Genomic DNA, 26,596 nt, shown 5'->3' with positions numbered 1-26,596 from the left:
TATATAATAAATACATCTTAAAAAAAAAAAAGAAAGAAATGAGAAGGCAACGAAGCTAATCACTATACAGAACACTGTATACATAATATAAATATTTTTTTAAAAAGTAAGCTCCTTAGTAGGATATACAATATCTTAAGTTGGTTCCTAATAACAATTCACCTTCATCTTTCACCATAATGTACTTTACTTTTTGCTCTAGCAATGTTATATTAATAGTTTTCTAGACATAATATACTGTTTGCTTTTTTTTTTTTTTTTTTTTTTTTTAAGATAAAAGTTTCAGGCTGGCCATGAAAGTGCTATGAAGTGCTAGGAATCAAACCCAGGTCTCAGTGCACATGGCAAGTAGTCTACCATTGGCGATACACTCCCAGTCTTACTTTAAGCCCTAGCTCCTCCTCCTCCAGCTTCTCACGAGCTGGGGTAACAGGCATGTTTTCTACATGCAATGTGCTTTTGTATACGCAATGGCTTCTATAGAGATTTTGATTCTTCACTGTCAGTCTTTCTGATAAATTTCTATTTAACCCTGAAAGCTGCATCTTTCCATGCAATTTTAAATCAAACAAACATGGGTCTAGTGTGGTTGTGTATGCCTTTAATCCTAGCATCTGGGTGGCTTAGAAAGAAAAATCATAGGTCAAAGCCACCTGAGCTACAGACAGATACTCTGTCTAAAACAAATAACTAAAAATGTTTACTGAATTGAACAATTAATAAGTTGGTTAGCTCTACTACTATACTCAATGGTAAATTGTGCACTACCAGGCTTTTAGTGTTAAAATCTGAACAATCTCAGGTAATCCCATACGGCTGCTTATTCCATCTCCTAGCACAACCACCTGTGTGCATGCATGCATGTGTGTTTATGTGTGTTGAGGTAAATCTTCCTTAAAAGGAAGTAACTGACTTTAAGGAAGTCTTAAGTGAAGCTTAAGAGACAAACGCTTCTTTCCACTAAAGAATATTACATTAAGAACCCAATGTATATTTAAGTTTGTTCTGGGTAACACTATTCATTGACTATATGGTATATTCTCTACTAGAGCAATCCTCTAGAATGTCAGCAATTAAAAAATATTTGTAAATCTGGAAAGACAATAGAAGAGGGAGGTAAAAAGGGAGACAACAAAAATAAAAACATTAAATATGTATGCAAAGAGAAAAAATTCTATGTTTATAATCCTAGTTATCTAGACAAAATCCAAAAAAAAGGGAAAAGGTGATTAGCCTTATTTAGTTACTATGTTACCTGTTATTCAGCAAAATGTTAGAGCATTTAATATCCCGATGGAGAAAATTCTTTTTGTGACAGTAATCCAATCCTTCCATTAGCTGTTTCATGAATGACTTGATATGGTCCTCAGAAAAGTGCACCAAACCTGATTCTAGCAGTCCCATTAAGTCATGGTCCATATATTCAAACACAAGGTAAAAGGCACCTATATAATATGAAAAAAAAATTTTTTTAAGGTTGAAATAACAATCCTCAAATTTGAATATAATTTGAATTTAACTAGAGTCTAGAACAACCTACTAGTTTTATAGGTGAATGACCTAAAACAAACTAAGAAAATAATTTGTCCTAATGATAAATAACACTACTGGAAGTTAATCTTAATTCCTACATGACTGTTATGTCGACTATTTACATTTTGAGAGAACTGCCACCATTAGTTTATATTACTATACTTCATGATCAAAGTCTGCTAACAATTATAGACCCTGGGACAAATCCAAATCCAATAAGCTGCCTACTATAGTTCTTTTCTAGTTTTATTTTAAGACAACCATCACCATTTGTTATAAATTATGAATCCTTTTTTCTTTCCTTATCTTACATGTACAAGTTTCGTCTGATGTATATCTGCATAACATCCTTGCCCGGTGCCTGCAGATGCCAGAAGATGTTCCTGAATCCACTGGAACTGGAGTTACAGGTGGCGGTAAGCTGACATGTGAGTGCAGGACGCAAACAAGGGTACTTTGAGCCATGTCTCCAGCTCTGCCTTCCCTACTCATTTTTTGAGACAGGGTCTTACCATTTAAACTGTCCTCTGAACTCTACACGTACACAATGGTACATATGCATTTGCACTCATCTGATGATAATAATAATTTACAAAAATAATTCAGAAGTACAAATCAAAGCTTCTAAATTCATACATAGATAACAGTAGTGAAAAACACACTAAAAACAGTTGTAATTTGGAATTTATCATACCGATATTATAACAGGAAATTTTAGACCTTCAAGTTAAGGATGTAGCTTTTACTTGGGAGAGTGCTTGCCTAGCATGTATAAGACCATGGGCTTGTATTATATAGCCCTGGCTGGCCTAGAACCTATTATGTAGAGCAGGCTGGCTCTGAAACTGCCTAGTCTCACAAGTAAACACATCACCATGCCTAGCACAACGCTGGGTTTGAGTCGAATCCCTAGCACCACATAAACCATGTATGGTAGAGAAATTAAAGGCTGTCCTTACCTACAGAGTTATAGAACAGCTTGGGCTATATGAAACTCTGTCTCAAAATGAAACAAAACCTTTCAGGTTTGTAACTCTGTTCACTAGTAGCATAAAAAAAAATCCAAAGCATGGTCTCAAGGATACTAGACAAGTACTCCATAACTTAGCTACATCCCCAGCACAGAGTGGGGACTCTTAATATAGAGGGAAGGCTTCAAGAACTCTCTTACATTTCCCAACTGGTATGTTTTTTTTTTTTTTTTTTGAGACGTAGGCCGAGAACACACACATGTATGTGTGTGCACATAGGTATTCTGGCTCATAGGCACATATAGTGTGTGAAGGCTAAAGGCTGACTTCAGGTCATCTTCTTCTATCATTCTCTATCTCTCATTTTATTGATTGACTAATTGATTTTTCAAGACAGGGTTTCTCTGTGTAGCCTTCCCTGTCTTGACTCACTTTGTAGACCAGGCAGGCCTCGAACTCACAGAGATTTGCCTGCCTCTGCCTCCCAGAATACTGCGATTACAGGCATGCACCACCAGGCCAGGCTCTCTACTGCATTTTTTGAGACAGGTCTCACTAAACTTAGAGCTTACTGTTTTGGCTGGCCAGTGAATCCCAGAGATCCATCTGTCTCTGCCTTGCACAGTACATGGTCAGAGGCATGCACTGATACAGTCAGCTTTCCTTTAATATTTAGGTCCTTGTGGTTGCATGGTAAGCACTTTAGCAACTGAGCTATCTCCTCAGCCCCTGGGATTTTTTTTTTTTTTTTTTTTTCCTCTTTCTTCTTCATCTGAGGTGGAGGTGGGAGATAGGGAACAGGATGGGGACACAAACATTGTCACAGCTTCCCTGAAATTTTGAAAACACCCCACAGTTCCATTAAAGAAGGATTACATTAAAGGAGTATCTTCAAGTAAACCTGATAACTTAAGAAAAACACATACGGGATACAGAGATGGCACAGAGCACTGGCTGCCTCACCAGAAGACCAGGAGATGATCAGTTCCAAGACTCACACTGCTGTCTACTGATTTGTAGTTTACTCACATCTGTGACTTTTCTTAGAAAGAGCTAGAGATGGTTTAGCTGTAGACTATTTTGTCTGTTTATTTGTTAATTGTATATATCTATGTGATAGTGTATACACTGATTAAAAGTGTGTTTGGAGGCCAGAAAAGGGTATCAGATCTCCCTGGAGCTAGAGTCACAGGTGGTTGTAAACTGCCTGATGAAGGTTTTGGGAAGTGACCTAACATCTTCTACCAGACCAGTATTCACTCTCCTGCCCCTGGAAAACAATTTTTAAAAGGATGTATAAACCAGGCATGCTGGCTCACACCTGTAATCCCAGCACTCAAGAAACTGAGACAGGAACTTTGACAACAGCTTCAGATTGGTCTGAACTACACTGTGAGACTTTGTCTCAAAATTTAAAGAAACAACAAAAGAATATAGAAATCCCATCACTGACTGCAGCGAATACATTTTAAAATATACACTGTAGGCAGTTTCTCAAATTTATGACCAGCACAGACTGTACTTACGCAAACGTAAATGCCGCAGTTCATTATATACCTCTAACGGTAGTCACATACAGCCTACTTAGCTGCACACTGCATAACTAGGTTCAAGATTGGGGAATATTTGCTGGGAGGTGTTCAAATTAAGGCCATATAAATTTTCCCTACGTTTCTTAAAATCAATCTAAAACTATCATAACCCGGGCTTGTAGGTTGTCACTTTGTCTTTTTCTTGTTTGTGTGTGTGTGTGTGTGTGTGCGCGCGCAGCATGCATATGGAAGTGAGAGGAAAACTCTAGGTTGCCAATTCTGAACAAAAACACCTCTCTACCTGCTGAGCCATCTAAACAGCCCTATATTGTTTTAGGACAGGGTCTCTCATTTCATATGACACTCACCAAGGCCAATGGGATGACTGAGAAACAAGTCCCAAGGGATTTGCCTGCTTGATTTCCTGGCACGGAGATTGTATATGTACTCCACCCTACCTGGTTTTGTTTGAGATTGGGAGGGGGGGGGGGCGAGGAGGTGTTGGTGTGGGTTCTAGGGATTTAATTCAGGTCCTCACATTTGTTCAGCAATAAATTTAATGACTGAGCTACCTCCCAAGTCCCAAGCAAAGGTCTTACCTCAAATTATTGTTATAGATTTAAAAAAAGAAAAGAAAAAGAATTGGGCATGGAGGCACATGCCTTTAGTCCCAGCACTTGGGAGGCAGAGGCAGGTGGATCGCTGTGAGTTCAAGCCAGCCTGGTCTATAAAGTAAGTCTAGGACAGCCAGGACTACACAGAGAAACCCTGCCTTGAAAAACAAGAAAAAACAAAACAAAAAGAGAAACTTTTTTCTCCCCCGAGACAGGGTATCTCTGTGTAGCCTTGGCTGTCCTGGACTCACTTTGTAGACCAGGCTGGCCTCGAAATCACAGCGATCCACCTGCCTCTGCCTCCCGAGTGCTGGGATTAAAGGCGTGCGCCACCACACCCGGCCGAGAAACCCTTTCTTGAAATACCAAAAACAAAAAACAAAACACACTGTGGAGCTGGAGAAATGGCTCCGTAGTTAAGAGCACTTGTCTTGCAGAGAAACTAAGTTCAATTCCTAGCACCCACATAGTGGCTCATAACCACTTATACCTTCAGTTCCAGGAATCAGAGGCCCAATTCTGATCTCTGTGGCCACTGCATGCATGTGGTATGCTTAAATACACGCAGGAAAACACCTGTATACATAAATAGAATGACTAAATCTTTTTTTTTTTTTTTTTTGACTAAATCTTTAATAAGACAAAAATCAAGGCTGAGGTCAACCTGTCAAAAAACTTCATACAGGCAGAACTACACATGGTGGTGCGTCACTTTAGTCCCAGCCCTCGGAAGATAAATGCCATTTGTAGCCATCTAGCAAGATTAAAGCTGGCCTGACTATCTGAGGCAACAGCCTAAAAAGTCAACATAGGCAAACAAGCTAAGGAAAAAACAAGTAAAATGGCGTGGTGCTATATACTTATAGTCTTATTATTTGGGAGGCTGCTGAACAAAGAGGTCTGCAAAAATTGGAAGCCAGCCTGAACTACATAAGACTCTGCCTCAAAAAATAAAATACAAGCTAGAGAGACAGCCAAGCACTTAAGAGCACATCATGTTTTTTCAGAGGAAATGAACTTAGTTCTCTGCAATCACAATGGGTGGCTAACAACCACCTGTAACCAGTTGTAGGAGATCCAGTGTGGTCTACATACAAGTTCCAGAACAGCCAGGACTTGAAAGTCCTAGTCTATAAAAGTAAATAAATATAAAAACTGAAGCTGTATGGTTCAGTAAATATGAGCACTCACATGGCCACTAAGAACCACTACTAAACACCAGTTTCTGGGCATCCAGTGCCTCTTCTGGCCTCCATGCAGGCAAAAACATTTATATACATAAAAACAGATAAATCTTTAAAAAAGAAAAATGTACAACAGCATCCTGGAGTCAGAAGCAGTCAGCTATTTGAGTTAAAGTTTGAGGCTATCCTGGTCTACATAGAAATTTCCAGGGGATCTAGGGCTACAAAAAGACTCTGGTCTCAAAAAAAATGTTGGGTGCAGTGGTACATGCCCTTAATCCCAACCCTCAGGAGGCAGAAGCAGATATATCTCTGAGTTTGAGGCCAGTCTAGTCTACAGAGTGAATTACAGAACGGTCAGTACTGTGTAGAAACCCTGCCTACCCCAAGCACTGTGAAAGAAAGAAAAAAAAGTTTTTAAAAAGGAGATAGAAAAATGGCTTGTGGTTAAGAGAACTTATTGCTCTTAAGGCATACAGTACACATATACATTCAGATAAAACCTCATACACGTGAAATTAAAGAACAAATTTCTGCTATTACCTTTGTCCTTCTTGAAATCCAGTGCATCTTGTTTATCTGTGACAATTTCCTTCATGTTAACAACACTTCGATGAACTAACTGTCGAAGAATCTTGATCTCCCGGATGGCTGTGATTGGGAAGCCCTCTTTCTCGTTGTCTAGCCGAACCTTCTTCAGAGCTACTAGTTCTCCTGGGGGGTGGGGAAGGGGTGAGGACGCAAACTGTCACTGTGATCAACTTGTACTTCTTAGTTATAGTCATAAATTAGCATTACATGTCCTCACCATACAGACTTAAGCATTTATATATTTATACATAAAACCTCTGTGTCTCTTTTTTATTTAGGGAACTGAGATTGAATTTAGAGCCTATGTGGTATGCCTTCTGCCACTGGGATACACAACCAGCCCTATTCCTATTTTCTGAAGTTTTCATATAGATTCATGCTGATTTATAATCTCATTCTTGGCCCAGGTGTGGTGGTGCATGCCTTTAGCCCCAGGACTTAGGAGGCAGAGGGAGAGGCAGGTAGACAGATCTCTGTGAGTTTGAGGCCAGTCCGGCCTACAAAGTCAATCTAGGACAGCCAGGGCTGTTACAGAGAGAAACCCTGCCTCAAAAAACAAACCAACTAAGCAACCAATCAACCAGTCAACCAAAATCATTCTTTTCTTCCCTGGCTTTCTCACTTCTGAGACAGGGTACTGGTAAGTAGACTGAGCTGTCTCTAACTTGCTATGTTCCTGCCTCTGCCTCCCTAGTGATCTCACATGGTAGGAGGAGAGATTGGATTCCTTCCAAGTTGTCTTCTAACCTCCCAATGTGTGCATGATACAAATATGCTGCAAGACAGAACTGATGGATACACCCATATTCACTAATAAATAACATGCAATACTCTCCACCTAAAAAACACACAAAACTTTACAGCAAGCAATAAAAACTATATAATAGACAACAAAAAAGCGGAGATTATGGACAGGCATGGTGGCACACACCTTCAATCCCACCACTCGGGAAGGCAGAGGCAGGCAGATCGCTGTGAATTCGAGGCCAGCCTGGTCTACAAAGAGAGTCCAGGTCAAGCAAGGCTACACAGAGAAACCTTATCTCAAAAAAAAAAAAACAAAAACAAAAAAACAAAAAACAAAACAAAAAAAACCCAGAAAGCTGGGATTATACATACACGCTTTTTGATAGAGTGCTAGTGCAAGCTGTAGGTTCAACTCCCAGCGCCAAAACATAACACAAACCCATAATAAATATTTAAAACAGACAACAAAAAGTAGAGGATTTAAGCTTTGAGACTATAATCCAGGACTTCATAAATATACGCAAGCAGTCTATATCTGAACTATACCCCTAGTCCAAAAGGAAAACTTTAACACAATACTGCCATATAGTCAGCTTGATGGTCATTCATGGCATCAAAGAACTATAGACTAAAAATAGGTGGTAGGAGTTATTCTAAACTATGCATGCTCAGACATCCTTTTCTTTGTCATTAATCCTTGAATGGTAACAGTATACAGAATTTGCTTTTATTGGTACTGTAAGTATTCTAGAGATGATATAAACTACATAGGAGTGTAGACATAGGCTATATGGAAATATCATGGTATTTTATGTAAGGGAACTGGTACAGGGATGTCCTGGAGCAAACACACTAGCGAGGGCTAAACTATTCTTTTGGAACACTTTAATCTACTTAATAATAACAAAATAGAACCTAAAACTTACTTTAGAAAATCTATTAACATATTAGTAATTGTTAAATTATTATGCTTCTGACACCAACAATTTTATGAAAAGGCTGGAAAGATGGCTTAAAGGTTAAGTGCACTGTCTGTTCTTCCAAAGATCCTGAGTTCAATTCCTAACAACCACATGGTGGTTCACAACCAACCATCTATAATGAGATCTGGTGCCCTCTTCTGGTGTGCGGGCAGAATATTGTATAAATAATAAATAAATCTTTAAAAAAAGAAAGAAAGAAAAAGAATTGTATGAAAATACCTGTGTCTTTGTCCTTGGCTTTATATACTTGGCCATAGGTTCCTTCTCCAATGATCCCAATGATGTCAAATTTGTCCACACAGCGCTTCCCCCAATCACTTTCTGTTTGTCGTCTTTCTCCATAACGAGGACAACAAATTCTAAGAAGAAAGCCAGTAAAAGTTACTTTCTGCCATCAAGTGACAGCTGTTTATAAAATTTAAATGGCAGAAATTAAGAAAACAGTATTTGTCAGTAGTTATTAAGGAATTCTGGCTTCAAAAGGTATAAAGTAGTGGTAGGGTGTGTGAGTGTTCACTAAACACATGGACTGCTTTTCAAGAAAAAAATATGGAGCCGGGCGTGGTGGCGCACACCTTTAATCCCAGCACTCGGGAGGCAGAGGCAGGCGGATCGCTGTGAGTTCGAGGCCAGCCTGGTCTACAAAGTGAGCCCAGGATGGCCAAGGCTACACAGAGAAACCCTGTCTCGAAAAACCAAAAAAAAAAAAAAAGAAAGAAAGAAAAAAATATGGTTAGGGCTGGGCGTGGTGGAGTCTGCCATTTTTGGTTTTTTTGTTGTTTTGTTTTGTGTTTTTGAGAGGCATGATCTTACTATGTAGCTTTTTCTCTGTCTGTCCTGAAATATTCTTAAATTAAAGCACCTAAGGTGCTGGTAAAATGGCTCAGCAGTTAAAGCCATGAATCAGAGTTCAATTTCCAACACATAAAAGTGGTGGCTTACAACCAACTCTAACTGCAGTCCCAGGGGATCAGCATTCTCTTATCGTCTCCTGGGATACAAAGCATGCACGTAAGGCACAGACATACATAAATACAAAACACCCATGTTCATAAAACATAAAAATTACACATCCCTGTAAAACTTACTTTGGTCTCTTTTTATATGGTTGTTGAGGTGGTGTAATCGACTTTGGCTCTGGAGAATCTGGAGGAGATGGATCCCCACCCGGTAGCTCGGGAGGAAGAGGCAAGTCTGTAAGCAAGTGGCGGGTCCTCTGCTCCTTCTCTTTCTTTACAGGCTTTGAAGGAAGTATTTCTTTTGGACTAAATAAAGGTAAGAATAAAAGATTATTCAGAGACTTTCCAAAGAACTTTCAAAGAACATTATAATGGCTAACTATCAAAAAGATTACTCAGGTTTTACTTGTAAGAGCTAGATAGACGGTTCAGTGGTTAAGAGCACATATGACAGCTCACAATTGTCTGTAACTCCAGTCCCAAGTAGTTACATGCCCTCTCCCCCCGCCCCCCCGCCCGCCGACAAGACAGTTTCTGTGTAGTGCTGGCTGTCCTGGACGGGTCTCAAACTCAGAGAGATCCGCCTGCCTCTGCTTCCCTTAGTGCTGGGATTAAAAGTGTATGCCACCACACCTGGTTTACATGCACACCTTTGACCTCCGTGGGGAGCAAGCGCACACATGGTGCACATACATAAGTGTAGGCAAAACAGTTATACCCGCAAATAACAATAAATCTAAAAAAAAAAAAAAGTTAGAACTTGAATGTGCTTAAAATCTAAATATTAATACTGGGGATATACTTCTAATTTAAAATTTATTTTTGAAAAAAATTAGTGTGTGTCTGTGCACTACATGCATGTAATGATGACTGTGGTGGCTAGACGAGGGCATAAGACAGCTTGGGACTGTTGCTACAGATGAGTGTGAAATGCTATGTGGAGCTGAGAACTGAATGCAGGTCCTCTAGAGGAGCAGGCACTGCTCAGAAACAGTAAGCCATCTCTCTAGCCCATCATGGTAAAATTCTTGCCTAGCAGGTGCCAGACCCTGGGTTAAATAGTCAATACCTGGTGAAAAAGGAACAGGAAGGACTAAAACTTGGTAATTTATAGGCAGGATGGTCAGAAATTAAGAGGCCAGCCTCAACTACACAGTCAGCTTTAAGGCTAGTAACTGTATGTGATTTCATTTCAAAAATCCAAAAGTTAAAATAATACAAAAACTCTCCCTAATGGCACACCTGAAATAAAATGTAAAAAGCAAGTTTGAAAAGTTATAACATATGACTAAAGCTCATACAATTCATGAAACGTACTTTGTAACAAAAGATTTAAATGAAAGGTCATTAACACTATTTACAAGATTTAAAAAGAACCTAAGAAAAGGAAATTCTATATCAAAGTGTTTTACAGCTAAGTCTGAAATCAAACCTCCTGAAAAAATAGGCATTAAGTAGTTTAGATGTTTGGAAATAAACTACAATCATCTGTGACCACACAAACTAAAAACTCTCCAACTAAAAAGGTAAGAAAGTTCAAGAAGCAATTTCAGACTTTTTTAAAAAGATGTATTTATTTACTATGTATACAGTGTTTTGTACCAGAAGAGGGGACCAGATCTCATTATAGATGGTCATGAGCCACCATGTGGTTGCTGGGAATTGAACTCAGGACTTTTGGAAGAGCAGCCAGTGCTCTTAACCTCTGAGCCATCTCTCCAGCCCCAATTTCAGACTTATTAAGGCCTTGACAGGAGTCACATAACCAGCAAATTATAGTAGTCAATGTGAAAAAAAAAAATAAAGACAGTTTCTAGAAACTGGAAAACTAGTCAAATTTTGGACCTTTTTGGTTTCTTGCAACAAGGTCTCACTATGTACTCCTGCCTGGCCTGGAATTCACAGAAATCCTCCCATCTTAGCCTCCTGTGTACTGGAATTACAGATATGTGCCACAAGGCCTGGTAAATACAAAATTTAAAAGTAGATTTTAAAATTGTGTATGTGGGGGCTGGAGAGGTGGCTCAGAAGTTAAGAGCACTGTCTGCTCTTCCAAGAGGTCCTGAGTTCAATTCCCAGCAACCACATGGTGGCTCACAACCATCTATATATAATTAGATCTGATGCCCTCTTCTGGTGTGCAGGCATACATGCAGAGAACGCACTCTAAATAAGTAATTCTTTTTTAAAAATTGTATATGTGGCTTATGCACACGTGTATATGTATATATGCATGTATGTGGGTATGTACATATAAGAGTGGATGCTCAAGCAAGCCAAGTATCAGGTTCCCTAGAACTGGAGTTACAACAGATTATGAACCACTAGACATGGGTGCTGGGACTGAACTTGGGTCATCAGCAAGAGCAGCAACTACCTCCAACTGCCAATTCGATTCTTCAGCACCCCCCCCCCATTATTTTTATTTGTATGAGTTCTTCGCCCACATATGTATACATGTGTACTACATGCATGCCTGGTGCCTAAGGAAGAGGCAATCCTCCATGTGGGTGCTGGGAATTGATCCCAAGTCCTCCTCTCTCTCTCCCTCTCCCTCTCTTTTTCTTTTTCTTTTGAGACAGAGTTTCTCTGTGGAGCCTTGGCTATCCTGTACTCACTCTGTAGACCAGACTGGGCTCGAACTCAGAGATCCACCTGCCTCTGCCTCCCAAGAGCTGGGATTAAAGGTGTGCACCACCACACATGGCTGGGTCCTTCTCAAGAACAACAAATGCCCTTAACCACTGAGCTAACTCTCCAACCACCACACACTCCTCCCCCGACCCTTTTTTTTATTTTGTGTTTTTGAGAGAGGATTTCTGTGTAGCCTTGGCTGTTCTAGAACTCACTCAGTAAACAAAGCCGGCTTCAAACTCAGAGATCCGCCTGCCTCTGCCTCCTGAGCGCTGGGATTAAAGGCGTGCACCACCATTCTGACTAATATATTGAAATTTATTGACGCAAGATTTTGACCTCTTCAGATTAACTTGGCCTGAACTGATAGAACACGTCCTAGTAAAGATTCTTTAAAACTTTCTTATAATTGAATCTTTCATAGAACTTTCTTTTTCCCCCCCTTTCCAAGACTCTCTGTGTAGTCCTGCCTGTCCCAGAACTCGCTGTGTGGACCAAGCTGGCCTTAAACCCAGAGAGAGCCTCCTGCCTCTGCCTCTGGGACTAAAGGCAAGGGCCACCATGCTTGGCATCATGTAACTTTTTCAATGATAATAATCTAACTATATTTGAAGCCATGAAGTAAATCTTTGAGGGAAAAAACCTAAATGTAAAACAATAGACTTAAGTAATATTCATGAGATAGTTCAGATACTGAGTTTTTCTCCTGTAGTAAAGAGAACTAAAAACAAAAACAAAACAAAACAAACAAACCAACAAACAAAATCAATCAACATCTCTCTCTTGCTCACTCTCTCCTGACAAGGTTTCTCTGTGTAACCCTGGCTGTCCTAGAATTTGCTCTGCAGACCAGGCTGGCTTCAAACTCAGAGAAATCCTCCCACCTCTGTCTCCTGAATGCTAGGATTTAACGCATGTACCACAACTGCCAAATTTAGGAAAATCTTTTAATTCCTAAGAAATAAGATTTGTAAAGAATATTTGATAGTATTCATGTAATTCCTTCTTAGAGTATTTAACAATTAGAGAAAATTTAAAGGCTTATATTTTACTCTATCTCAGTTTTCATTAATAAACTTCCTTCGGGTCAGTCAGTGGTGGTGCACGCCTTTAATCCCAGTCCTTGGGAAGCAGAGGCACGCTAGTCTAAATTCAAGGCCAGCCTGGTCTACAGAACTACTTTCAGGTCAGCCATGGTTACAATAAGAAACCCTGTCTTAAAAACAAAGAAAAAACATGGGCGTGGTGGCAGCAGAGACTGTGAGTTTGAGGCCAGCCTGGTCTACAAAGTGAGTCCAAGACAACCAAGGTTACACAGAGAAGCCCCTGTCTTGAAAAACAGCAACAAAAAACAAAAACAAAGAAAAAAAAAAAAACAAAACAAAACTTTCTTTGGTAGAAAACTCTGAGTGCATATCTTTCTTTAGCGGGAAGTATTTAAATAGGAAGTTTAAAGTTATCGTACTTCAGAGGCTTCTCAACTGTGGCTTGTGTGGTATAAACTGAGTAGATTCCTTACTCTGTCTCATTTAGAATCAAAATGATATAAATTAAGTAAGAAGCATTACCTCTTAAAATCACATTCTAGGGGGCAGGTAGTAATGACTTGTTGTTTTCAGACAGGGTTCCTGTACATAGTTTTGTAACTCACTATGTAGGCCAAGCTAGCCTTGAACTCACAGAGGTCTGTTTGCAACCTCCTCTAGAGTGCTGGAATGAAAAGCATGTAGTACCAGCACAGGCTTTAGCAGTCTTCTTCCCCCCTCCCACCCTCAGAGACAAGGTTTCTCTGTGCAGCCCTGGCTGTCTTAGACTCACTCTGTACACCAGGCTGGCCTTGAACTCACAGTGATCCGCCTGCCTCTGCCTCCCTAGTGCTGGGATTAAAGGTGTATGCCACCATACCTGGCTCTTTAGCAGTCTTCTTTAAAGGGATATGTCAGTTCTTAAGATTTTAAGAATTTCTGCAAATTTATAGCCAAGTCGCTCCAACCAATGAAATCTGAACCACTGAGAAGAGTGGTTTCAAATGTTGAAAACAAGATACCTCAGAGCTGGGCATGGAAGCTGAGGCAGGAGATTTGTCATCAGCCAGCCTGGTTGCCAGAATGAGTTCCAGGATAGTATGGGCACAGAGTAAGATTTTGATTTAAAAAACAGAGATAGCAGCCAGGCATGGTGGCACATGCCATCTAATCCCAGAAGCAGAGACAGGTGGATCTCTGTGAGTTCAAGGCCAGCTAGGTCTACAAAGAGTCTAGGACAGCCAGGGTTATTACACAGAGAAACCTTGTCAATAACAACAACAATAAATAATAATAATAAAGGTTTTTTTTTTTTTACAATATATTTAAAACCTTGAAAACATAAGAGAAGGTAGAATGAGGACCCATATGAATCCAATGTTCAAGTATCATTGTTTTTACTATAAGACACTAACTGTGGCAAATATGGAAAGCCTGACATAACAAGAGATACTATATGCCAAAACAATTACCAGGAAATACTGATGCCTTCACCCAGTTTCTCATTCACGTTTGTTTGTTTGTTTGTTTTTCCAAGACAGGGTTTTTCTGTGTAGCCCTGACAGTCCTGGAGCTCTCTTTGTAGACCAGGCTAGCCTGGAACTCACAGAGATCCACCAGCCTCTGCCTTACCAGTGCTGGGATTAAAGGTGTGCACTACCAAGGCTGGCTCACTCACACTTTTTTACAGGTTCATATGTGGTAATTAAGTTGCCCTAACTCTGTGTATAAGAAACAGTTGGCTCCTACCTAAATTCTATAATCTTAAATTTTCTGGAGATTAAATTTAAATTAATCTGTAAACATTTCTCATTTAATATGTGACCGCATGCCTTTAATCAAGGCAGACAAGAGGGAGAAGCAAGTGGATCTATAAGCAAAATTCAGGCTAGCCAAGTACTACATGTTTTGTTGTTGTTTTGAGATAGGGTTTCTCTACATAGTGATGACTGTTCTCAGCCAGGCGTCATGACGCACCCCTTTAATCCCAGCACTCGGGAGGCAGAGGCAGGCTGATCGCTGTGAGTTCAAGGCCAGCCTGGTCTACAAAGCGAGTCCAGGACAGCCAAGGCTACACAGAGAAATCTTGTCTCGAAAACTTTAAAAAAAAAAAAAAAAAAAAAAAAGGCTTTTGAATTATCATTAACTAAGTTGCTTTGTCACCAATATAAGCTTTATGTTATCAGAATACTATTTTGTTTTATTCTAGTTATTTCAAATATTTTATTATTTTGTGTATATGAGTGTATCCATTTCATTATACCATATGCATTTGGACCTGCAGAAGTGACAGAAAGTTATGAACTAATATGTGAGTGCTGGAGGTTGAACACTGCTCCTCTGAAAGAGCAGCTAGTGTCCTTTACCACTAATGTACTGCTCCAATTTCCCAACTACCTTTTTAACTATATGCACAATCGGTTCATTGGATCCTACTCAACGCCTCTACATCAGCCTCCTGAATGCTGAGATGGCAAGTGGCGACCAAGCTCAGCTTAAAGGTCTCAGTCAGGATGTGTCTGTCTCTATCCTTCTCTGTCTCTTGTATTGTTATGTGTATAATGTAATGTACATGCTAGTGTAAGCCTCTACACATGTGTAAAAGGGGTGTGTGTGTGTGTGTGTGTGTGTGTGTGTGTGTGTAAGCCAGAGGTAATCATTAAAGGTCTTTATTTGTTTACTCTCAAATTTTATTTTTGAGACAGTGTCTTGTCTTTTGTCTTTTTTTCTTTGTCTTCTTCTGGTTTTTGGAGAGTGGGTTCTCTGTGTAATAGAACCCTGACTTCCCTGAACTCACTTTGTAGACCAGGCTAGCCTCAAACTCAGTGATCCTCCTGCCTCTGCCTCTCTATTGTTACCTAGCAGCGCACATCTGGGACAATATCTCTCAATGAACCTGAATCTCATCAATTTGTGGAGTCTGACTACAGAAACTGATCTCTCTCTTGCCTCAGTCTCAAAAATAAAAGACAAAGTCTGCATTTCCATTTACTATATTTAATAATTTATAAATAGAAAACAAGTAGTTATCAGACATTTAATAATGACACTGGGTGAGGCATAGCTGCCCCACTTTTAATCCTGGCACTTTGGAATTAGAAGCAGAAGGATCCCAGCATTCTGGAGGCAGAAACAGGCAGATTGATGAATTCCAGGCCAGCAAGGGCTACACAGTGAGACCCTGTCTCCAAAAATCCCCAAATACACAAATACTTAAAATTAAAAACAAGAGAATTGGCTTTGGTGGTGAATACATCCAGTACTATCTCATGGGCACCTAAAGAAGAATGACTGAATCCTAGGAGTTCAAGAACAGACTAGACAGCAACCTTGCCTCAGAAGGAAAACAATCACCTCTCCTCTCCCTACCTCTTCCACCACCCATTATTACAGTAGAACATTTTTAAGGCACACAGAGGGTAGTCTGAAAAAATACAGATCTTACTAATTAAAAAAAATAAACAGGACTGGGGGAATAGTTTAGCCAGTAATCTATTTGCTACCCAACCAAGAGGATTTGAGTTCGAACTTTAACACCAACATTAAAAAAAAAAAAAAAAAAAAAAAAAAAAAACGGGCCTGGTGGCACAGGCTTGTAATCCCAGCACTTCTACCTCTAGGGAGGTGTTGTTAAAAGCATTTGTTTCTCTTCCAGAGTAGCAGAATTTAAATTCCTACAACCTACACGGTGGCTTACAAGCAGCCATTCCAAGGGATCTGCTACCTTCTGATGCACAAACAAATATGCAGGCAAACACTTATAGATAAAATATCTTTGTTTGTTTGAAATAGGGTTTTTCTGTGTTACCCTGCTTTTCCTGGAACTCACTCTGTAGACCGGGCTGGCCTTGAACTCACAGAGATTGCCTGCCACAGCCTCCTAAGTGCTAGGATTAAAGGAGTCCACCACCACCACCTAGCTTTCTCTTTTTCTTTCTTTCTTTCTTTCTTTTTTTTTTTAAGACAGTGCTTCACTATGTAGATCAAACTGGCCTACAACTAAAGAGTTCTGTCTGCTTCTGCCTCCAAAGTGTTGGTATTAAAGGCCTACACTCAGCTGGGTAAAATATATTTAAAAATTAAAACAAAACAAAAAAGGTGAATGACTCTTGAGGGAACAACAACCAAAGTTTACTTCCGTTTGTACACCTGCACTCTCACACAAAGAACCATCACTCAAACTACTGCTGTCACCTAGAAAGTAGTAAGTTTCAAAACTGGTTTGCAATGCAAGATAAGAGGTACTTATTTTCTTTTTTACAACAGAAAATGCAACTCATCCCCTAGAGAATAAGAGGGCAGGATCTCAACAGAAAAACCAGTAAAACTACACTTCCATACCATATCCCTGGCTAAAGCATCTGTTTGTAAGTCTTGTTCGGCTGGTGTGGCCTACAGATTAAAAATCTTTCATAATACCACCTTTGAATAATCAACATTCAAAGTATCCATTAGAATGCAGAGGCAGGTGGATCTCTGTGAGTTCAAGGCCAGTCTCGTCTACAAAGCAAGTCCAGGACAGCCAAGGCTACTTAGAGAAACCATGTCTCAGGAAAAAACAAACAAACTCCAACAACAAAAGCAAACAAACAAAAAAAACCCCGTAAGCTCTTTCCACCATCCCACTGTGAGTTATAGTCTAATTAGCCAAGATTCCTCATATTACTCTTTTTTCACTGTAGAATAAGTGATTGGGGGTGGGTGGGTGGGTGAGTGGACGAGTTTGAGACAGGGGACTTCTCCACATAGGCTTGACTGTCCTGGAACTGGATCTGTAGACTAGGCTGACCTGGAACTCAGAGATCCACCTGCCTCTCTCTGCCTCCCAAGTGATAGGATTAGAGGCGTGTGCCACTGTAACCCAGCAGGATAAGTGATTTTTAAAAATTATATCACTCTACAAATTCTCTATAGATATTAAAATATTAGAAAAGAAAACAGCTGACAAATGGGCTTAGTTTGTAAAGATGCTTGCCATGAAACCTTGTTGACCTGACTACCATTTGCAACTATGCAAAACAAAAACCAACTCAACAAAATGGCCCCGATTTCCACAAGTACAACATAGTATGCGCACGCGTACCATAAACATTAAAATTAAAATAAAGACACGGGGCAACATGTAGTTATCTAAAACCTGAAGTATGAGAGTGCCCTCTGGGCTCCACTAAACACATGTGTGCGTGCGCGCGCGCACACACACACACACAAAATTAGTACACTGGGATCAGAAGTTTGAGAGTGCTAATTGCTCTTCCAGAGAACCTGGTTTGGTTCTTAGTACTCACATAGCAGCTCACAAACACTGTAACTCTATTTTCAGGGGACTCTAAAAATCTCTGGCATTCATGTGGTACACATATGTTCATGTATGCTCACACACATGCACATATATAAAAAATATTCAAATACAGTAAAGTTGGGGCTGGAGAGATGGCTGAGTAATTAAGAACACTTGCTACTCTTCTAGCGAGTTCCAAAACTCACATGATAGCTCAGATGTTTGTTTTTGTTTTTGTTTTTGTTTCAGGACAGGGTTTCTCTGTGTAGCCTTGGCTGTCCTGGATTTGCTTTGTAGACGAGGCTGGCCTCAAACTCAAGAGATCCACCTACCTCTGCCTCTCTGAGTGCTGGGATCACAGATGTGTGCCACCACACCTGGCTTGAACCATCATATTCTTTTTGTTTGTTTGAGACAGGGTTTCTCTGTGTAACCTTGACTGTTCTGGACTCACTTTGTAGACCAGGCTGGACTTGAACTCACAGTGATCCACCTGCCTCCCGAGTGCTGGGATTAAAGGCGTGCACCATTCATTTTCTTATCCCATGAAATCCATCACCACCTTCTGACCTTACATGGTACACATACATATGTGCAGGCAAAATAGTCATACATGCACAACACACAAAAAAAATAAATCTAGGTTAGGCAGTGGTGGTGTATGCCTTTAATCACTGAGTTCGAGGACAGCCTGGTCTACAGGGTGAGTTCCAGGATAGCCAGGACTACAAGATGAAACTCTGTCTCAAAACCTACCTAAAAAGACTAAAAATTAAATTTACATCAAAAACATTTTAACAAGCTATACATTTTAATTCCTGTCAGGCATAGTGGTACATGTCTATAATCCCAGCATCCAGGATACTGAGTCAGGACTGCTGTGAGCTTAACACTACCTGAGATGATATAGTGAGTATTACCAAGACCCTATCCATGGTCAGACCCTAAAAAGGTGGCCATCAAGATAATCTAACAGTTAGGGGCTGGAGAGATGGCTGAGAGTCTAAGAGCACTGACTGCTCTTCAAGAGGTCTTGAGTTCAATTCTCAGCACCACATGGCGGCTCACAACCACCTATAATTAGATCTGATGCTCTCTTCTGGCCTGCAGGTGTACAAGCAGCTAGAGCACTCACATACATTAATAATAGTCATCATCATCATCACCATCATCATCACCATCCAGCAAGTCAAGGCACTTGCCACCAAGCCTGATGACTGTTATCTGAGATCCACAGTACAGAAGAGATTTCACTTCTACAAATTCTCATCTGGCCTCCAAACTAAGACAAAATAAATACAACTAAAAAATATACAAACAAATGTAATCTTAAAAAATGAAGAAAAGAAAACCCCACAAAGTTCTAATCTCTATTCTCAAGGACTCCAAGAATAGAGTTTTCCACTAAAAAACAAAAAGCATATCTTAATCATAAACACATAATTAAAAGGTATTCTAATGGTTTCAAGAGACTTAAAAAGAAACTATCTATCAGGAAGACTGACCTCTTTCGTCCTATTATGGAACTTACCTATCCATGTCATCATCTCCAGGTAACAGGGGAGGGAGAGGCAGAGGAGGCAATGTTGAAGTTTTCAGGTGTGGGATAGCAGCTGCTACGGACACTTGAGTCTTCACAGAAACCTGTACAGGGGGCTGAGGATTTGTCTGAGAGGACAGAGTAGATGTCCTTAGGTGAGGGGAAGAGGGCAAAGTTGAAGTACTGGAAACAGGAACTTGACTAAAGAGTGGTTGGGGAGGAGGTAGAGGTGGCTGCAGTGGAACAGCTGGTAGTGGAGGCAAAGGTGGTAAAGGGGGTGTCTGAGGTGGAGGGGTAGCAGATGGTAAAGGGGGTGGGGATGTAACTGTGGGGAGAGGCGGAAGGGCCTCCTTTTCTGATGTCTCTGTTTCCTTGGAAGTAACAATCACCTCCTTCAGTGCTACAGGGTTAGCGTCCTTGGTTCCCTGTGTTTTCAAATCCTTAACAGCAGGGTGCTTCTGCAAGGTCTCATCCAGCTTTGCTTTCCCTGCATCTAAACAATTTTTCACCTCTGTATTTGAATGTGCTGTATTTACCAGTTCAGGGTCTCGGGTAGATTTTTCTGACTTTATACTTTTGGGTAATTTTTTAGACTCTAACCCTGACTCCTTCATCTCAAGTTTTTCTTTTTTAGGCAAAATTATAGGTGAACTCTTGGATTCTTTTCCATCCATTTTTGCTGCTGCAGCAGCTGCTGCTCTTTCCTTCTTTTTTCTACTGAGTTCAGCTCCCAGGCTAGAATTCAATGGAAGCCTGACAGGTGAGATACTGGAATGTCGGCTGCGTGACCCGGATCGCTTCTTTTTACTATGAGAAGATGAGTGTCTTGAATATGCAGGACTTCTACTTCTGGACTTCATGGATTTCCTACTAAAAAAAAAAAAAAAAGTCAGTTTAAAATACATAATATACAGAGATACGAAAAACGAAATTGGTCAACAAACAGAATCTAGAACTGCAAATTTAATTCCATTTTTTGTTTTGGTTTGGTTTTTCGAGACAGGGTTTCTCTGTGTAGCCTTGGCTGTCCTGGACTCACTTTGTAGACCAGGCTGGTCTTGAACTCACAGCCATCCGCCTGCCCCTGCCTCCCCAGTGCTGGGATTAAAGGCTTGCGCCACCACACCCGGCTCAAATTTAATTCTATTTTGAGTTATCAATCCTGTTTATAATCCCAGCATTTAGGAACCAAGGCAAAGGGATTACTTAGCCTGAGAAGCCATTAAGTTCCTGCTAGCTTGGGCTATATTCAGACCTTGTTCAAAACCAAACAATAAAAAAGAAAAAAAAATAAGGGGTTGAAGAGATGGCTCAGTGGTTGACTGTGAACTGATCTAACAAAAGGTTCACGTTTATTTCCCAGCATCCACAGTGGGCACATCCACCTGTAACTCCAAATCTGAGGATCTAGAACCTCTGGTCTTCAGAGGCACCTGCATTCATGTACATGTATGCACACAAATACATACATAATTTTTAAATTTTTATTTATTTATATGTGTATTCTTTTTGCATGTATGACAGAAGAGGGCATCAAATCCTATTATAGATGGTTGTGAGCTACCATGTGGTTGCTGGGAATTGAACTCAGGATCTCTGGAAGAGCAGACAGTGCTCTTAACCTCTGAGCCATCTGTCCAGCCCCATACATACATAATTTAAAATGATAAAAATAAATCCTTTTAAAAAAAGATTTATTTATTTATTATTATGTATACAGTGTTCCATTTGCATGTACACCTGCAGGCCAGAACAGGGCATCAGATCACATTATAGATGGTTGTGAGCCACCATGTGGTTGCTGGAAATTGAACTCAGGACCTCTAGAAGAGCAGTCAGTTCTCTTTACCGCTGAGCCATCTCTCCAGCCCCATAAAAATAAATCTTAAAAAAAAGAAAAAAGAACTACCCATCTTGGTGTGGTAAGATCATGCATGCCTTTAGGATCTTCCTGAATTCTGTTTGCTCTACAAAGGAAATTCCAAACCAGCCTAAGATTCTGTCTCCAAAAACTAAAAGTGTTTGCTTCGGCAGCACATATACTAAAATTGGAATGATACAGAGAAGATTAGCATGGCCCCTGCACAAGGATGACACACACACACCAAAAAAAAAAAAAAAAAAGAAAGAAAGAAAGAAAAGAAAAAAAGCAAACAAAAAACAGAGCTGGCATGGTAACAGCACTACTTGTGATCACAGTATTAAGTAAGGAGGCAGAGGCAGAATTGTTGTAATTAAGAAAATTAAAATAAAAATAAGCTGGGCTGTGGTGACACACACCTTTAATCCCAACACTTGGCAGGCAGATCTCTAAATCTGAGGCCAGCCTGGTCTACAGATGAAGTTCTAGGACAGCCAAGGCTACACAAACTCTCTTGGAAGCCAGGTGGTGGTGCATGCCTTTAATCCTAGCACTTGGAGGGCAGGGGCAGGGGCAGGGGCAGGCAGATCTCTGTGAGCTGGAAGCCAGCCTGGTCTACAAGAAAGTCTTGGACAGCCAGGGTTGTTACACAGAGAAACAGGGGGGAGGGGAAGAGGGAGCACAACTCTCTAGGGGAAATAACCAAACAAAAACAGAAAAGCACCAAAAATTGTCCACTACTTATTTATGTTTTCTTTAGTTGGTTTTTGTTGTTGTTTTTCCAGACAGGGTTTCTCTGCCCTGGCTGTCCTGGAACTCACTGTAGAACAGGCTGGCCTTGAACTCAGAGATGTACCTGCCTCTGCCTCTTGAGTGATGGAATTAAAGTTGTGCAACACCACCACCCAGCTTGCCCACTACTTATTTAAAAGGAAGAAGGCAAAATCAGAATGTAGCCACATTCATAATGATTACTTTGAGAAACTTTTATATTTGATAATTTGAAAGCATCAGGAAGGAATATGCCTCAATAACTTATTTTTACTCTTTTCTTTAAGATGTATAATTTTATGTGAAGGATGCTTTGCATACATGCATTTATGTAAGTGTATCATGTCTGTGCCCAGTGTCCACAGAAGTCAGGAGAGGCATTGGAATCCCTGGGACTGGATTTAGAGATGTTTATGAGTCACTGTGCTGGAAATCTTCCTCCAGAAGTCATAACCACTTAACCAATCCTTCAGCTCAACTTCGAACTTTTTAACTAGGGTACTACTTTACAGCATCAGCTTACCATAAAGCTGTGCTTATAGTAAACAAATGCCCATATACAAAATTTAGAATTTATAAGCACATAAACTTTTTATATTAAAATTACAAAAATTTAAACAATTCTTGGTATCTTTTTAATTTTTAGGTACTGAGGGCTGAACCTTCGATTTGCTAAAGGAACAGCCTACTACTGATCTATATTACCTGCCCTGATACTTCATATCTTTATTTTTTTAGTCTTACTACATAGACTAAGCTGTCCTAATAGTCTTAAGTCTACTGAGTGTTGATATTAAAGGTCTTACTCAGCTCCTTTAAAAGAAAAATGATTTCAAATCAACTTTTTAGGACACATAGGACAAAAATTACTTCACAAATAAACTTGTTTTGGTTTTGAAGTGGGATCTTACTTTGTAAAGGGATCGGTGGCTCTGGCTGGCCTGAAATTGATATGTAGACCAGGCTGGCCTCAAACTATGCCTGGCTTTAGTCAACTTCTTAACTGCTGAGCCATTTTTTCAGTCCAACAAATAAAATTTTCATGAGGAATGACTGTGACACAAAATCTGGGAATCAATAGAACAGATAATTCTAAAGTCTCATTAATTGATTACTTTTTTACTATAGCCCTGCTTAAGAATCAGTGTGTAAAAAACCAACAATCCAGCCAGGCAGCGGTGGCGCAAGCTTTTAAGCCCAGCACTCAGTAGGCAAAGGCAGGTGGATCACCATGAATTCGAGGCCAGCCTGGTCTACGTAATCTCTCTGGTCTACAGAAAGAGTCCAGGAAAGCCAAGGTTACACTGAGAAACCCTGTCTCAAAGCAAACAAACAAACAAAAAACAAAAATTAAAAAAAAGCAAAAAGCAAACAAACAACAATCCAAACCATTAAAACTCTGACTAGAGCCATGCATGATGGGGTACTCCATGCCTTTAATTTCAACAATTGGGAAGAAGAGATAGGCAACTGCATTTGAGCCAATCTAGTCTACATAGTGAGTTTTAGGACAGCCAGGGCTGTACAATGAGACCCTGTCTCAAAAAAAAAAAAAAAAAAAAAGAAGGAAAAAAAGAAGAAAAGGTACTGGACCTGTCTGGACCTGGGTATGGTAGCAAACACCTTTAATTCCAGCACTTGAGAGGCAGAAGACAGTTGAATCTGTGAGTTCTGCCAGCACGGTCTACATACAGAGTTCTCTCTCAACATGGAGACCCATGGCTAGGGAGACCTTCTTTCATTAATAAATTTCATCAGGTGGTGGTGAATGCTTTTAATCCAGCACTAGGGTGGCAGCAGCAGGCAGATCTGAGTTTAAGGCAAGCCTGGTCTACCTACTGAGTGAGTTCCAGGACAGCCAGGGCTACACAGAGAAACTTGTCTGGAGAAACGCAGATAGATGGATGGATGGATGATAAATAAAAGATAATTTTTGTTCTTTCTGTGCATTTATATGATCTATGGAGGTTAGAGGATAACTCTGAAGTCAGCTTTCTCCTTCCACTTTACACGACTTCCTCAGAACTCAGATCAAACTAAGGTCCATTATTTTGGCCTTTTTGAAGGTTTCAAGCAGCCACGGCTGGCCTCAAAAATCAAAATCCACTTGCTACAGTTTTTCAAACACTGGGCTTACGTGTGTACCATGTTGCTCATGTTATTTACTGTTGAGAAGTCCAATAAATAAAAATATGCAATGTACACATATAAATAATGCTCTCTACAAGCCAACAAAAATGTTCATTTTTTCCAATAATATTTATGTTTATATTTGTATCCCCACTACCATATTGTCCCCTAGTGTTTATATCTGCCATTACTGGACTAATTTCAACTAAGGAACACAAATTTTCAATTCACTTAAGCGAAATATCTGCTATTAAAAAGAATCATTTCAAACTAAAAGTTCTCCCTTTAATCCCAGCACTCAGGAGGCAGAGGCAGGGGGCTCTCTGTGAGTTCAAGGCCAGCCTGGTCTGAGTCCAGGACAGCCAAGGCTACACCGAGAAACCCTGTCTCAAAAAACAAAACAAAATAATAAAAGTTCTCACTGAAAATTCAGTTTTAGCCTTTTATATTTCTAAACTTAACAGTAAACATTTTCAAATAATCTTAATGTTGAAACTTTTTTTTTTCTTTTCTTTTCTTTTAATTTTTGGCTTTGAGACAGGTTTTTTTTCTCTTGGCTATCCTGGACTTACTTTGTAGACCAGGGTGGCCTTAAACTCACAGAGATCCACCGGCCTCTGCTTCCTCAGTGCTGGGATTATGGCTCAATGTTGATACTCGTAAGAAAACAAATATTCTGCCTGATAGGTCATGTCTGTAATCCCAGCAGTCAAGAGGTTAAGGGAGGATTGCTGGAAATTTCAAGGCAGTCTGAGGCCAGCATAGGCTACATAGTAAATTTCAGGCCTCCCTAGGTTACTTACAACTAAAGTGTATTTACCTAACAATAGCGCTTTAAGTTTCTTAGTGTTTTCTCATTATAGTCTAAAAAACACAAATAAAATTCTGAGAATACTTCTTTGATTCTCTTTAAAACTGTACATTATAATTGACATATTTATGAATTATGCATTCCACTATACATAAATCTTACCTCTGCTAAGAATACTGAACTTTCTCTTTTCTTTTTTTGGTTTTTCAAGACAGGGTCTCTCTGTGTAGTCTTGGCTATCCTGGGCTTGCTTTGTAGACCAAGCCGGCCTCGAACTCACAGCGATCCACCTGCCTCTTGCCACCACGCCCAGCTAGAATATTGAACTCTTAAGAAATGGTATATAGGCCAGAGAGATGGCTCATAGGTTAAAAGCACTGGCTGCTCTTCCAGAGGTCCTGAGTTCAATTCCCAGCAACCACATGGTGGCTCATAACCATCTATACTGAGATCTGATGCCCCCTTCTGGCCTGTAGCCATACATGCAGGCAGAATACTGTACACATAGTAAAAAAAAAAAATCTTTAAAAAAAGAAATGGTATACATGCTAAATGTTTACAAAAGTATGCTGATTGCTACAACTTTGAGATAACTCTAAAGATGAACTAATGGAGATAAACAAAAAATACACCACAATTACAGAACTTAGGTGTTAGTACATGCATGTTCATTATAATTCAACCTAAGTCTGAATTTTTTTTAATTACTATAATGAGAAAACACTAAGGAAACTTAAAGCACTGCCGTTAGGTAAATACACTTTAGTTGTAAGTAACTTTAAGTCAGTGAAATATACAATGACTTATAAAGCACATGCATGAGTTAATTTCTCTACAAGTGGGTCATATTATGTTCAAGGCACAGTAACATGCTTAATATTTATTAATCTTCACAATAGCCTTGAAGTAGGTAATTTTTATCAGTATTTTCCACATAAAGAAACTCAGGTGTGGACAAATTAAATCATTTGCCAAAGGTCACAAAGAAATACTAAGATTCCACTCAGAAAAAACTAAAGCTCCTGTTCTGGTTTTGTGGGTCCACACAGGAAAGAACACAATTTTCCATAATTTTAAATTAATAGGTACTTCTTACAGAAGCATGAAACTGAAGGCATTGTTAGCACATATTACAAGGGAGATTTGAAAATGGCTCGTGTTAACAAGACAAGTCAACCGTGATGTCTGCAAACAAAACAAAACCTCAGCAAGCCAGGAGGAGGTGGCAGCGCACGCCTGCAATCCAGCACTCGGGAGGCAGAGGCGGGCAGACTGATGTGAGTTTGAGGCCAGCCTGGTCTACAAAATGAGTCCAGGACGGCCCAAGGCTACACAGAGAAACCTGTCTCGAAAAACAACAACAACAAAAAACCTCAACAAACTGACAAACTGTCCTTGTAACTGCTTTTTGTTAGGCTATATGTCAAAA

General features: G+C 39.9%; 1 protein-coding gene and 1 non-coding gene across 3 annotated transcripts in view; one reads left to right on the top strand and one right to left on the bottom strand.

The window, feature by feature from the left end:
* The window catches only part of Cdk12 (cyclin dependent kinase 12), a 54,790-nt gene that overhangs the window by 26,458 nt on the left and 1,736 nt on the right, over positions 1–26,596 (bottom strand). For both annotated transcript variants that reach the window (XM_051158475.1, XM_051158477.1), the window contains exons 2-6: positions 19,586–20,464; positions 9,244–9,420; positions 8,375–8,514; positions 6,378–6,548; positions 1,256–1,445 (exon numbers count right to left, since the gene is read on the bottom strand). In XM_051158475.1, the coding sequence (XP_051014432.1) occupies positions 1,256–1,445; positions 6,378–6,548; positions 8,375–8,514; positions 9,244–9,420; positions 19,586–20,464 (1,557 nt within the window). The remainder of the gene's footprint in view (positions 1–1,255; positions 1,446–6,377; positions 6,549–8,374; positions 8,515–9,243; positions 9,421–19,585; positions 20,465–26,596) is intronic.
* Positions 21,613–21,719, top strand: LOC127200940 (U6 spliceosomal RNA). Its single transcript, XR_007832156.1, has one exon. It is a non-coding gene; the product is annotated as a U6 spliceosomal RNA (small nuclear RNA).

This window comes from Acomys russatus, chromosome 16 (assembly GCF_903995435.1).
Source record: "Acomys russatus chromosome 16, mAcoRus1.1, whole genome shotgun sequence".
Taxonomy (NCBI): Eukaryota; Metazoa; Chordata; class Mammalia; order Rodentia; family Muridae; genus Acomys; species Acomys russatus.
Note: the sequence above shows the minus strand (reverse complement) of the source record. Positions and strands in the feature narration are given on the sequence as shown.